The 13,649-nt window shown below is 39.1% G+C and overlaps 2 protein-coding genes across 2 annotated transcripts; both read left to right on the forward strand.

Annotated features, from left to right (window-relative positions):
- Positions 1-1,984: 1,984 nt before the first annotated feature.
- LOC106941427 (trace amine-associated receptor 13c-like) lies at positions 1,985-3,190 on the forward strand. Its single transcript, XM_015024468.1, has 2 exons — positions 1,985-2,148; positions 2,259-3,190. Exons 1-2 carry the CDS (start codon positions 1,985-1,987, stop codon positions 3,064-3,066), a joined length of 972 nt encoding a protein of 323 aa, XP_014879954.1. The 3' UTR covers positions 3,067-3,190.
- Positions 3,191-4,605: 1,415 nt separating this feature from the next.
- Positions 4,606-12,617, forward strand: LOC106941426 (uncharacterized; the record flags this gene model as incomplete). Its single annotated transcript, XM_015024467.1, has 3 exons — positions 4,606-5,698; positions 10,816-11,986; positions 12,285-12,617. Coding segments are annotated over exons 1-3 (1,974 nt in total), but the record flags the coding sequence as incomplete, so codon positions are not given.
- Positions 12,618-13,649: the final 1,032 nt, after the last annotated feature.

A 13,649-nucleotide genomic window follows, 5' to 3' on the forward strand; every position in this document is an offset into this window, starting at 1 on the left:
CGCATTGTGTTTCTTTTCACACCGTTTGCATCATGAGTTGATGTGTGGCACTGACATCATGTGTTTACCGTGGAAGCCAAGATTAGCTTGCCGACACCTCTGATTGGAAGGATTCCACTGAGACGATGGTTTAACACAGGAAGGTGTGAATCGTGGACAGGAGAAACTCATCGGAGAGCCATTAACCTCATGTATGTTTGTTTTGTTCGGCTTCTAATGAAAGTGTTCCCCTGAGCCCAGACAATGGACCTGAGTTTAAAGTGTGTGTGTGTGTGTGTGTAGGTGTGTGTGTGTGTGTGTGTGTGTTGTGTGAAAAGAAAACCAGTGCAGGAAAACATATTAAGTTTTATTGGTATAATACTCACATACTTGTAAAACTTTCAGCATATGTTCAAATCCTCCTTTTTCTTTTTGGTTTCATTCCTTTTGACGTCCACCAAGTAAAACTCTTTTCCTGCTTTTTTTATGTGAATCAGGTTTCAGTCAGAGGCTGATTTTTTACTTTTACTGAATAAAACGTGCAAGTTAAGCGCAACACGGTGTATGAATAAAGCATGGAGTGTCTGCGGTTTCCTGTCCTTCTAATTTCAGAGCAAGTTCAAAGTTTGTCTTTTGAGACATGAACTCTTTACCTGCTCTGACTACAGTTCTTCAAGGTTTTTGAACAAACAAGAAACACACAGACAGACAGGCTCCTGCAAGTAGAAAAGACAATAGCAGCAGGGCCTGAACAGCATGTTCCGACTGATGGGATCAACTGGCACATTCACAATGCCTTAATGCGAAGAGAATCGGACCTATTCAGACTTTTCACATCTTGTGAAAACTCACAAGCCACGAAAATCTGAAGGAGAGCAAAGCCGCTGTTGTAACAAGAGGTTCAATAAAAGCCATGTGGGGGACATAGCAGACCAAATCTGAACCTCTGGACCTACACAGTACATACACAGTGACCCTGAGTGCTCTACCCATATTAGTCAGTGAATGCAAAAAGTGGCAGCATTGTGCTGGGGGATGCTTTCCCTCAGCAAGCAGGCCAGACTTTAAATGGACAGAACCTGGTGGAGGCTGCCAAAGGAATGAGCCTGAGCCAAAAGGTCAGCAAGTGTAAGCTTACAGCCAGAGAACCGCCATCTTCGAGTTCAGAGAGGACATAATAATGTGCAACATTAGAGATTGTAGTTTTTAGTCACTCCCACCAACCTCCTGCAGAGAAAAGCAGTTAAACTGCCCACAAAGGATGATTAGTTTGCACCTTTTAGAAATGTGTGTCAGCTGTCGTCCAGAAGGGGTTGCTGCAGCTTCATTCACTCCCCTAAAGGATTTTTGTATTTTATACATGGGCCTCACACTCTTCAGATTTGTATTTCAGAAAAGAAAATGTTGAAAAGCCACCCATCAGTTCCCTCACACTTTAAAAATATGTATGTACTTTACGTTGATCAACGAGATAAAACCCAGATTAAACACTAGGAAGTTTGGGGTTGTGTGCCTGTGTATGTACTATTGTTAGCTGAGCCTTTGTTTTCCTACATGATGGTTTGAACACATGGTTTTCTGTTAATCGACTTTTCTATGATCTTATGTACATATAATTTTTTACCTAACCTTGTATGGCAAATTTAATTAGCTGTTGAAATTTCTTTCTCATTCCATGATCGTATCTGTCATACTGTATTGTCAGTTTGACATCTAATAGATGAGAAAAGACCACTTGGTTTGGAAGAGTTACATGTCACTCCAACACTGCCTAGAAAAAAGTATTGGAAAGAAGCCAGATAACCTAGAGTGGAAGCTGTTGAAGCTAGACATAAAAAAATAAAAAAAACAATCAAGAAATGACTCTACATCTCTATGGAGCATGTTAAACAGCTGAGGCGTGGAGACAGGAGAAGAGGGTGGAGATAACCTTACAGGTTATCAAAAAACAAAAAAAAAAACAACTGAGGTCTCCACAGTTTAGAGTCGCTTTCCACCAGAGATGATGCAGGAAGCTGAACTCTGCTTCCCAGAGCTCTTCAACTCCTCCTGCAAGAGGCTGACGCTTCCTCACTTTGAGGTTGTACTCATGTACATTGTGCTGTCCTCTATCGCTGTCCTAACAGCCTTTCTAAACTTGCTGGTCATCATCTCTATCTCACATTTCAGGTGCTCACCCAGCAGTTTTTAAGAATGTCTACATTCACCAGCCTTTGTAATTAATGTTAAGTCATGCGCACATGGATGTCTAAAAGTATTGTTGTGCTCTTCTTCCGCAGGCAGCTGCACACTCCCACCAACCTCCTGCTCCTCTCGCTGGCCATCTCAGACTTTTCTGTGGGCCTCCTGTTGTTTTTTCAAACTGCTTTCATAGACGGCTGCTGGCTTCTCGGTGACATTATGTGCACGGTGTATCAGTATCTAGCGTATGTTATCACCTCCGCATCGATAGGGACCATGGTGCTCATATCTTTTGACCGATATGTAGCCATTTGTTACCCCCTGCATTACTCCACCAAAATCACACAAGGCAGAGTCAAGGTCTGCATCTTCCTGTGCTGGATGTGTTCTTGGGTATTTCAAAGTCTGATTCTGATTGAGAACCTGAAGCAGCCAGGTAAGTATAACTCCTGCATCGGAGAGTGCGCCTTTGTCATTAGCTACATCGCAGGATATGCTGATCTTGCATTTTCCTTCATTGTTCCCATCAGCGTTATTGTGGTTTTGTATCTCAGAGTGTTTGTGGTAGCCGTGTCTCAGTCTCGAGCCACGCGCTCTCACGTCGCAGCCGTCAGCCTCCGACACTCTGTGACGGCTAAAGCTTCCCAGCTGAAGGCAGCAAAGACTCTTGGTCTTGTGGTGCTGGTGTTCCTGCTGTGCATGTGTCCATATTACTGCGTTGCTCTCTCGGGGGAAGGCAGCGCTATGAGTGCTTCATCCGCCGCGTTTGTCATATGTTTGTTCTTCTTTAACTCTTGCTTAAACCCCATCATCTATGCCTTTTTCTACCCCTGGTTCAGAAAATCAATTAAGCTCATATTTACTCTTCAGATATTCCACCATGACTCCTGTGACACCAGCATGTAGTCGCTTGCCTGTAAAAGACACTTATGTTTGTAGATGGGCAACTCAGTTGAAGACGTTAAGCTCTGTAAAATGGAAATAAGCTTTTTTTTTTCTTTTCATACAAAGTTTAATTATGCTGTTTTAGTGTTCTGTGCACATTATACCATAAAATAAAGAAACTGTAGTTTGATCCTTTTTTTTGTCATTTCCATATCAGGTTCAACGTCACTTAATTTACTTTCATTTAAGTTATAAAATGGTTGAGATGGTTTAGAAAAGTTCTTCTCTGCCAACTTCCAGACAAATGATTGAAAGGACTATTAGCGATCAAACCAGGGATGGAGTGAAGACCAGTTCTTCTGAAGAACGGGTCTTGGTCTTCTGTTCCAAGCATTTGGTCTAAACAATGTTTAGAACTTTGACAAATATTTCAGGACTTTGCTTCACCTACACCACAAAATGCAGAAATTAATGGAAAGAGAGATAATTACTCAACCAAAGCTACGTCTTGGTATCAAACTAACAATTGTTATAATAAACTAATACTTAGGTAATTAAATGCAGCCACACATTGATACATATTTTCTAAACTTAATTAATCAGTTTATACCTGCACAATAATTGTGTGATACATAAAAAAATCACTGAGCGAGTAGGATAATAAAGATTTGTCATATTTAAATAAAACCTTTTTCATATGATTTTCTGAATAAAAGCAGATAAGATCAGGGGCATCGCCAGGAATCTTGTTCTCTGTGACAAAAAATTAAATTGGGCCCCCCCCCTTTGCAGCTGCTGTTACAATTTCTTGAGTCTTTTTGACCCATAATAAGCGTCACAATTTTAAGGCTTGCAACTATCTTGCTTTCTTTGGTCCGACACTCAGTGGCGCAACTACACATTATTCAGGTGGATGCGAAAACATAAATCGGCGCCCCCTCCCCCCCCAGGGAAGGAACGTCAGGGTGAAGGAGCGACGCTGACCAACCCTTGTAAAANCTAAATTAACTGAAGTCCTAATATAATTAATTGTGTGCACACATTAAAATTGGACAGCGGCTAAACAGCCAACTAAATTTTACATATTTATAATAAATACATTAATAGATATAATTACACTAACTAGAATCCCCGGGAAGGAGAAGGAGTAAGGAAAGAATAAGGAGTAGAAATGCAAATGGAATGAATGTTGCTGAGATGAATGCTGAATAATTGGTAATGTATCTTGTCTATTGTGTAAGTATTTGATTGGCATGCCTGTATATATTGTAAAAATCTGAAATGTGCATGTTTTTGGCTTTTTGGCTTATTGAATAACTGACTGCTTTCAAGTAAGGTTGAGCTTTAGAAGCCGCCGTGCTCTGTATTAAAGTTGAAATTTGGTCTTCATTTTGACTGCAATTGTTTAACGCTGTTTGTAACGTGTAATTTTATGCTGTGCAATAGAGATAGGAAATATCCATATCTTGCTGCTATATTTCAGAAAAGTTGGGAGAAAGAAAAGAGTTTCTTGGCTGAATTCCCAGAAACACACACACGAACCTTCCCTACCCCCCCTTCTCTCCCTCCTCACTCTCTTTCCTCTCTCACTTTTTCTCTCTTGCCCTGCCCCTCTCTCTCTTACTCTCTCTCTCTCCACAACACGTCATTCGGTCCCGGATCTGTCGTGAACTGAGACCATTCTTTGTTAACACCCATTTGTAGTCCATAGTATTTAAGACGGCCCACTTCCTATTACGCAAAGTTGGCCCCCACCTTTGCTCATTTCGGACTGAAGCAGACTGAAGTTTAGTTTTCCTTTTTTTCTCTCCTCTGCTTATAACGGTGAAGAGGTTTAAGCCTAAAGCCTTGAATTAACTAAAATAATACAGACTTTTATTCAAATAATCATTGTTTCTGTAACACTGAACTATGTTAAACATTTTTCAAATGTATATTTTACTGTAAATAGAGTTGAATAACTGTAAAAAACTTGGTTAACTGTTACATTTATTGAAGACTATTTAACACAATTAACAATATTTAGCAACTATAAGCAATAATACTACAAGGAACAAACATTACAAGTATAACTAACTAAAAATCAACTTATTTTTTACTAATTTTGAAAAATTAAAAAGTTGAAGGAAACAAAACTGCAAAAGACAGAATTCTAATAGTGAGACAACTGCTAAATAAGCAAGATGAGCAACATACCTATTGTCATTATTGGTTCAAAAAACCCAGAATATGCTTCTCAAATTCCAAAAATTTCTAAGAAGTGGCAAAAGAGAACGCAAGGACTTCCGTGCCCATGGCCAGAAAATGGGAGCTTTGACTTATCCCTTTGTGAACAAATGGAAACTCGGATTGCAGACTACAAAGCAAAAAACAAAGGAAAGAAAAGACAAGCCAAAAGAGAACTAGAATTAAACATTTTACAGCTATTCAAGGAAGAAGGTGAAAAATACCGGAAAAACTTAAAGCAGCAGCTTGCTGAGCTGAAAAATAATTATGAAAAACCAGATGATGATCAAATGAACCCTGCTGGGTTGTATCCAGCCCTGACAGGAGTTCTGAATATCACAGGTGATTTTGGATACAGGAATGATGATCAAATTAGGGACATTAAACAAGGTAAAGACAATGAACTGGAAATTCAATTAGATAGATCTTCTAGTCCAGACCACTAGAGGGAGTCGAACAAAAACAACTGTGTCCAAATTTAGGCTCTGCATCATTTAAAACGGGTGTTCAGAAAAGCAGCAATGGCGGCAAAATTATTTTTGCTGTATTACACTTAAAATTACACAAAATGATTTTTTACAATGTTTTTCGGTGAGAATGTTGATGTATAGATCTCAGATATCTGCTCGGTTCATCAATAAATCACTTAATTGCAATATTGCTCCGGTTTTTCGGAGATCTGCTCCCGCTGCATTAACAGCCAGCTCCCCTCGCCTGCTGTCAGCTGGCCGGGCGCTCCAGGTTCGGTACACCGAGAGAGAACCCATGTCTCCCGGCAAATCGTTTTAAAAACTCCCGCTAGTTTTCCCCTATGAGTGGAGGTGAAACACAGATATTAAGTCTGGTAATAGCTGTAAAAATGTTTGGCTCACTAAAGTATTTAATTTATTCCTGAGCAAATGGGTTTGACTGATTAAAGCTAAGCCTTAAAACATAACAGTTTTATTTAACTAATGTATTACTTCCTGAGATCTAGAGAGTATTTGAAAATGAATAATTTGCTTACATTCCTTGCTAAACATGTTTGAACATTTTAGAATCAACAGATTTCTTTCTTATTATGGAACAGCCTTTATTACAAAAAGTGAAGAATAATACAGAAATAAAGAGTAAAAAACTAACTTCGAGTCCGTTCTTTTTCCTTCGGCACTCTGTGCTTTACGTTGTCACGGTTGCTAAGCAACATAACGCCGAGACGGAGGCTAGGCAGCTAGCCAGAGGCTACAGCTTCTCTCTATGAGAGGCCCATGGGCCAAAACTTACAAACTCTCTTACATTCGCTATCAAACTCTCCGACAGAGTTTGATTGCAACGGAAGATAACTTAAAATTTCAGTTTCTGATTTCACCCCAGGCAGGCTTTTCAAAATAAAAGCGGACCTCCGGTTTATGTTTGATTCATGTTTCTCTCCTGCGGCTTTAAAAATGTAAAACTTTGTGTTAATTGATTTGCTAAAGGAAATCATGTATCTGAAAATAAATTACAACATATTATGTGGGCAAAAAATTCTGTGAACCACATATGTGCTACCTCAATCAAAATGGCTGACATTTGACATGCAAAAAAATCTTTCAGATTACATAAACAATACCTTACCAGGTACTTCCCTCACTTCAGGATGAAACAGGGACACCTATAAGACCATAGTTAACTGAGGTTGCACATATGTGCTTTACAGGATTTTTTGCCCACACAATATTTTTTTTCCAGATGCATAATGTCGTTTTGCAAATTAAAACCCTCTATGGCATGGTGTTGCCCTTGGGCAACAAACCACATTTCTGTACCTCACGTTGCTCCTTTATTTTATTTTTTGGGGGGGAATTATTTAGAATACCTCCAGACATATTTTTGTCCAAATAAAAGAGGTATTGAGGTTCCTGTGACCTTTTACTTAGAAGAGCAGCAGTCCTTTTTATGAAGCAGAGATGCATGCTACACCTTGCCTCCTACTTGAAGTTATACATCACTTTTCTTCATGTTTAAAATTGGGTCACTCTGAGTAAAAATATTTTAATATCTGTGAGTTTGTAAAGAAGCATTATAGATCATTTCAAGACAATTTTTTTAAAATAATTTATACGCTAAAACTGTGTTCTTTTGTATGTTGCCTCAGGGCAACATTGTGCAGTTAGGGCCCTTTTGCTCAGACAATATTATTCTAATGCGATGATATGCAATTGATCACAAAATAATTATCAAAGCCAATTTTTTTACTTTATTATTGACTAACAGCAACAGGAAATAGATGCAAGATCATTTCATGGACAAAATGTGCATAAGCTGGGGTCATTCCCAATGAAAACATGAGGATCCTTTGTACAACCATTATTTCATTGTTTGTTTATCCTCAAAACTAATTTCAGTCCCAAAGGGTGAAGAGCTGGTCATCAATGAACAAATGGCCCCATTCGAAGGCAGGCAAAGACTGAAGCAATACCTGCTAAACCCAAATATACGGGTCTGCAGGGTACTTCATATCGCTGGTGCAGATAATGTTCCTTACAACTTGAAAATCTACACAGGGCGAGCCGTACCACCACCAAATCTACCAGATATGGGAGCTGGTGGAAATGTTATCCTTTGCTTGGCTCAAATTCTACCAAAAAAATCAGAACTACAAACTCTTAAAAAAAGAACCTGCAGCCCTAAGTCCTGTCACTGATGTGAATCTGGTCGCTACAACCCATAGATAATCAGATAAACAGATGGTGATTCCCAGGTACGCCAATAATCAAGTGATACACTTTTTTTCACATCAGCAAGCAATTCCTTCCTGATGTTTAACATATAATGGGGAAAAAGACTAATTTCAACATCCTTAGTGATTCTAACTCTGCCAAACATACACATGTACAAACACACAAATGCTCGTTTTAGTAATTTGTGCAAATGTACCATTCATTAATGAAAGTTAGTTGTTTATTTTATATTTGGTGAGTTGGAACCATGTCTGATTTATTTTTGTCAAAAAAAAGTTTTTTATGAATATAGTTTTTGTTTGATTTGTATTTCATTTCTCATAATCACTGTAGAAAACTTGGCGTTTTAGACCCCTTGTAGCGCAATGTTGCCCTTAGGCAAATCCGGTTCTGGGAGGTGTCAGGGTCCAATTTTATGATTGATATGTAATTAGGGACCAACAAGCTCCCAAAGAATGCAGGAGCTTGTTGTATTTTTTTTCCCAAAAAAATAAAAAGTCATGCCATAGAGAATCTATTCTGAAGCCGGTTGTCAGTTATATAGATTCTGGAGCAATTAGGAGAGCACACTGCCTCCTACTGGTAGCTCTCTGCTACTGCAATAAAGATAATTACCATAGGTGCCAAATCTCGAAATTAGAAATATACATAAAAAACATCTCAAAATAGAAAAAGAAACTAATAATAATAATAGAAACCAGTACTTTTTGTGTATGCCACATGAGCAACATAAAATATCAGTGGTAATATTTAATAATTTATAATGAATTGTAGTGGCGACTGTCAAACCAAATATCCCATAAAAGCCCAATCAACAAACCACTGCTGCACTGAGGTGATACGTCGCACGCAGGTAAAAGAAGTTTAATGTCCAAGAAACTTGAAGTGATCTTGGACATAACTTCCCGAAGGACTGGTGTGGACATGTCCCCACCAACTTTGGCCTGACGGGGACAGACCCCTCCAGTATTTCCTTCTCCTTTTTTTCTTTATGTGCCTGCACCTATGTGCAGACAGTAACTCTGCAGCAGCTACGCACTGTAAAACGTAAATGGCAAGTCTGCTCATTGATCTAGTGGATTGGACATCGAGATTTGCAGTGTGGCACATGTTCTATTGTTTTACATTGACCCGGGAATATCAGTGGTGGGGAAATGACACAATCAAGCAAAGAATCTGAAAAGGGGACGAATAGTTTTGATATTGTCAACACTATGACAGCAAGATAACAAGGTCCAAGGGGATCACATTTCACAGGTCAGTAAAAAGCTGTAATTAAAATATAAAGAAAGTGGAGAGTAGGTTAGTGTTGAGGAAAATGAATATTTTTAGTGTTTAATACAGTTAATCTTACGTCATGTGTAAAAGGTATATTGAGCATGGTCATTTTGAACAAAATTCTTAATTTAGAACAGGTTTGTGTTAATGATTTAAAACTAAACTATTGATGGGTAAGTATTCAACTTACGGGAAGGAAAATAGAGATCATGTATTTGAAATTGTATTATCTGTTACTATGTCAGATTCAAATGGAAATTGTGTGAATGAAAATGTTTTGTTTAGTATTAGAAAATTGCTCAGGTTTATGGTGAAAGGGTTTTGGAAAATGATTGTGTTAATTTTTATACTCAGGGTTGATTATTATATTTGATAGGTTAGAAAAAGGAATTTTACTCCATTCTGTTCTGTTGATTTTATGTATTACTTTTGGTTTACAGCAGGACTAAATCTTTTGAAGAGCTGAATGCAGAAGAACAAAATTAGGTTTGTGGAGATGGGGTTAGGGCTAGGTAAAGAAACAAAAAAATATAAAATAAACGATTAACATAAAACTGAACTCAAAGTTCAAAGTAATAAAAAAAAGTTCATAGGTCCAACATAGAAAATACTAGAAAATAATTTTTAAACAATAACAATAATGCCTACAGTGAATAAATTCATCAGAAATATTTAATTTAGTAATTTTCCAAATGTCAGCTGAATATGTGTACTCTGTATGAATGTCTGCACTCTTGAATTTTCAGATGTTTATTTGGTGATTTCTGTCTTAAATGATGAAAGTCTGTTATTTACTTCAGTAACGTTAACAATTCCTCTTTTTTTCTGTTTTCTTCTCCAGATTGCCTGCAACATAACGTTTATGAGAACGAGATGTATAACCAGGAGAGGAAATCCAGTCTGGACCAGGACGAGTTAGAACCTCTGCAGGTGAAACAAGAAAAAGAAGAGCCAGAAGATCAACAGATAAAAGAAGAGCAGCTGGATCTAGAATGTCAACAAATAAAAGTGGAAGAGAAAGAAAATTACTCCAGTCAGGGTGAAGAACAGCTTGAATTAAAACAGGAGACTGATACCTGCATGGTGGTTCCTGTTTATGAACAAACAAACCAAACTGAATCAGAACCAAACAAGAAGCAAGTTGTCTTCCACGAAGCTGCTGAAGCTGAGAAGCAAAATCAGAAAAGAAGAAAACCTTTCTCCTGTGTGACGTGTAAAAAGCGTTTTGCTTTCAAATGTTCTCTTGATGCTCATATGAGGATTCACACAGGTGAAAAGCCGTTTTCATGTGTGACCTGTGGAAAAAGTTTTAGTCAAAAACCGAATTTAACTCAGCACATGATGATTCATACTGGTGAAAAGCCGTTTTCATGTGTGACCTGTGGAAAATGTTTTATCCAAAAACGAAATTTAACTCGGCACATGATGATTCACACTGGTGAAAAGCCGTTTTCATGTGGGAACTGTGGAAAAAGTTTTATTCACAAACTTGGCTTAACTCTGCACATGAGGCATCACACAGGTGAAAAGCCATTTTCATGTGGGACCTGTGGAAAAAGTTTTNCTCTACAGGGCACACACCACGATCACCAGTAGCTCAAACACCAGCTCCACCCAGAGGTCCACCACAGACGAGCACAGGTGCTACAGACAGTAGCACAAATAATAAGCACTCAAAAAGCATGGAACTACCGACATCATATGCAAATGCAGATGGCTATAAGCCAGCTGGCAGATATGACACATCATTACCGCCAGTCCAAACCAGAAGTCAAACCTCTGGTGCCGGATGCTCCACAACACGGACAGTTGGAAATATTAAAATTCTTGACTGCTATGCTGGAAGTAATAATAATAAATTTTTTGATGGCTACGCGGGTCATCTGAAAAGACGCAGAAGCGGAGACGCTTATTGGTTAAGGTTAGGTCCAGAAGTCCTTAATATAGAACGTAAAGCAAACCAAACACAGATACAGGACATAGAGGAAGAAATTGATGAAGGCCTTAGGCAATTAGCTGAAAAGGAGCCAGGATGTGATAATGGTGAAGACGGAGCAATGGCTGGTCCGAGTACAAGCACTCCGGTAAAAGAACAAAAAGCCCCAAACCAAAAAGAATACGATTTGAGATCCAGACCTGACATACGCAAACCTGATCGTTATGACCCCTCAAAACAATTACCAATCATATTAAAAGGAGATATTGCTCAATATTTGCCATTTGCCTCGATGGATCTGGTAGGGTTAGTCTCGCGGTTGCCGGACATTCATAATGGTGCAGGAAGATGGATAAGAGCACTTGAAGAAGAGACAGTTGGCAAAATCCTGGCACTTGGAGACATCAAAGCCATTCTAGCAAAAGTTGTTGGAATTCCCACCATGCAGAACATTTTGAAGGATCATCCCTGGATGCTACAAGAAAGAGCAGACGGGATTGAACTAAATGCATGCCGGACAATGATCTGGGCAGCCTTGAGGGCAGAATTTCCAAACAAAGTAGACCCTAAGAACATGAAAGCGGAACCAATTGGTGACTCGGAGAATCCAGCATCCTACGTCGCCAGGCAGTTGAGAAGGTGGAACGAAGTAATGGAGTTTGATGTTGACGAGTACCCAATGATTGCAGGTGTGCTTCGAAAATCATTGGTGGATGTAATGCCAGAGCCAGTGCGCACCAAACTTGAAGAGGTGGTGGCTCTGATGTCTATCCCACACAAGGAATTTCGTGATCATGTGGTACACGCAATAGAAAAATACAGAAAAGATGAACAAAAACGCACTGACCAAGACAAAAACATTCAAAGGAAATTGGCTCAATTACAGCTTGGAGAACTTCAAGAAAAAAACAAGACTAAGACCCAAGCTGCAGTGGTAAGGGGGGACCAGCATCCCGCCCCAAATGTAGCCAACCTTCCTAATTCTGTGAATTCAGCGCCACAGATGTATACTCCAACTTCGCAAATGACTCAGCCTTCTCAACCAGTGGTGAATATTTATTCACAACCATGGAACTCTCGTCCATTTGTGCCTCGAGGAAGACAGCAAAAAAGCCCTTCATGGCCTAACAGGGGACGAGGCGGTCCGCCCAGAGCACCCGGAGCATGCTGGACATGTGGTTGTTTTGGACATCGTGCTGACCAGTGCCGAAATGGTGACAACTCATTCCAAAGACGGCCGCGTGGCAGAGCCAGACCAGGTCCACCGACAGCCCCATACAATCACCAAGCAGTTCCATACAATCAACAGGGAACTCCATACGATCCTCAAGGAGTCCCATATGATCCACCAGTTCAACAAAATTCACCAGCTCAATACAATCCACCAAATTTTGGATACTAGGGATGCCCAGAGGACCCTAGGGGAGAGAGTCAGTACCCAATTCTAACTACAGGTGCTGACGATGAACCAATATTGAAAATTCAAATTGAAAACAGAGAAACTCCAATGTTGGTCGATACAGGAGCAGCTTACACTTGTGTAAGTCCAAACTATGCAACGCATCTCCCCATGTCTGATAAATTTGTATCAACAGTAGGGTTCTCGGGAACAAGACAATTAATCCAAATGACAGCTCCTGTTCGACTTACAACAGATGACAATGAAATAAAAATACCAATTTTGGTATCTGATCAAACCCCAATAAACCTGTTGGGAAGAGACGCTCTATGCAAATTAAAAATAAAAATCTGGTGTTCTCCTCAAGGTGTGTATGTTGAAAAAGAAGGTGTGGATCTTCAAATGTTCATGCAACAACATGAAGCCAAAGTTTATTGGCTTGGAGACATTAATAACTCTATTGAAGAGGTAATTTCCAAATGGGGACAGTACATTCAAATTCAAATTCCAGAAGCTAAGAAACCATTTCTAGACTATCATTGCACAATGTACTATGACATTTCAAAAAGTACAGAGTTTGAAGAACAATGGGACAAAGAAACACAAGGTGAAGCAGTGAACCTTGAGTCCCAATATATCATTGTTGGGAAACAAGGAGCAGCGCTAAATGTAGAAATTAATGATTTCATTTCTCAATGGTACAACGTTGCAGAATCTGTACCACACATAACTTTGTTTGTAAATAAAAACTTTCATGCCAAAGATCTTGGACCAATGATGAAAGTCGCAACACAGATTAAATGGGAACAGACGGAAAGCCCATTAATTTTCCAATCAGAAGATGCAACAATGATTCAAATAATAAGTGAAACTACTATGACAGCAAAACCACAGGTGGTAACAGTACAGATTAATGACACAAAACAAACAGAAGAAAAAGATGAGTCAGTTGAAAACCCATTAATGCAGGACATGTTAAAGATAGTTCCTGAATCAGTATGGTCAAAACATGAAACAGATGTAGGATTAGTGAAATCAGCTAACCCATTTAAAGTTGAACTGA

Source organism: Poecilia latipinna, unplaced genomic scaffold (assembly GCF_001443285.1).
Source record: "Poecilia latipinna isolate Pla-1442-1.1 unplaced genomic scaffold, P_latipinna-1.0 Scaffold3666, whole genome shotgun sequence".
NCBI classification, from domain to species: domain Eukaryota; kingdom Metazoa; phylum Chordata; class Actinopteri; order Cyprinodontiformes; family Poeciliidae; genus Poecilia; species Poecilia latipinna.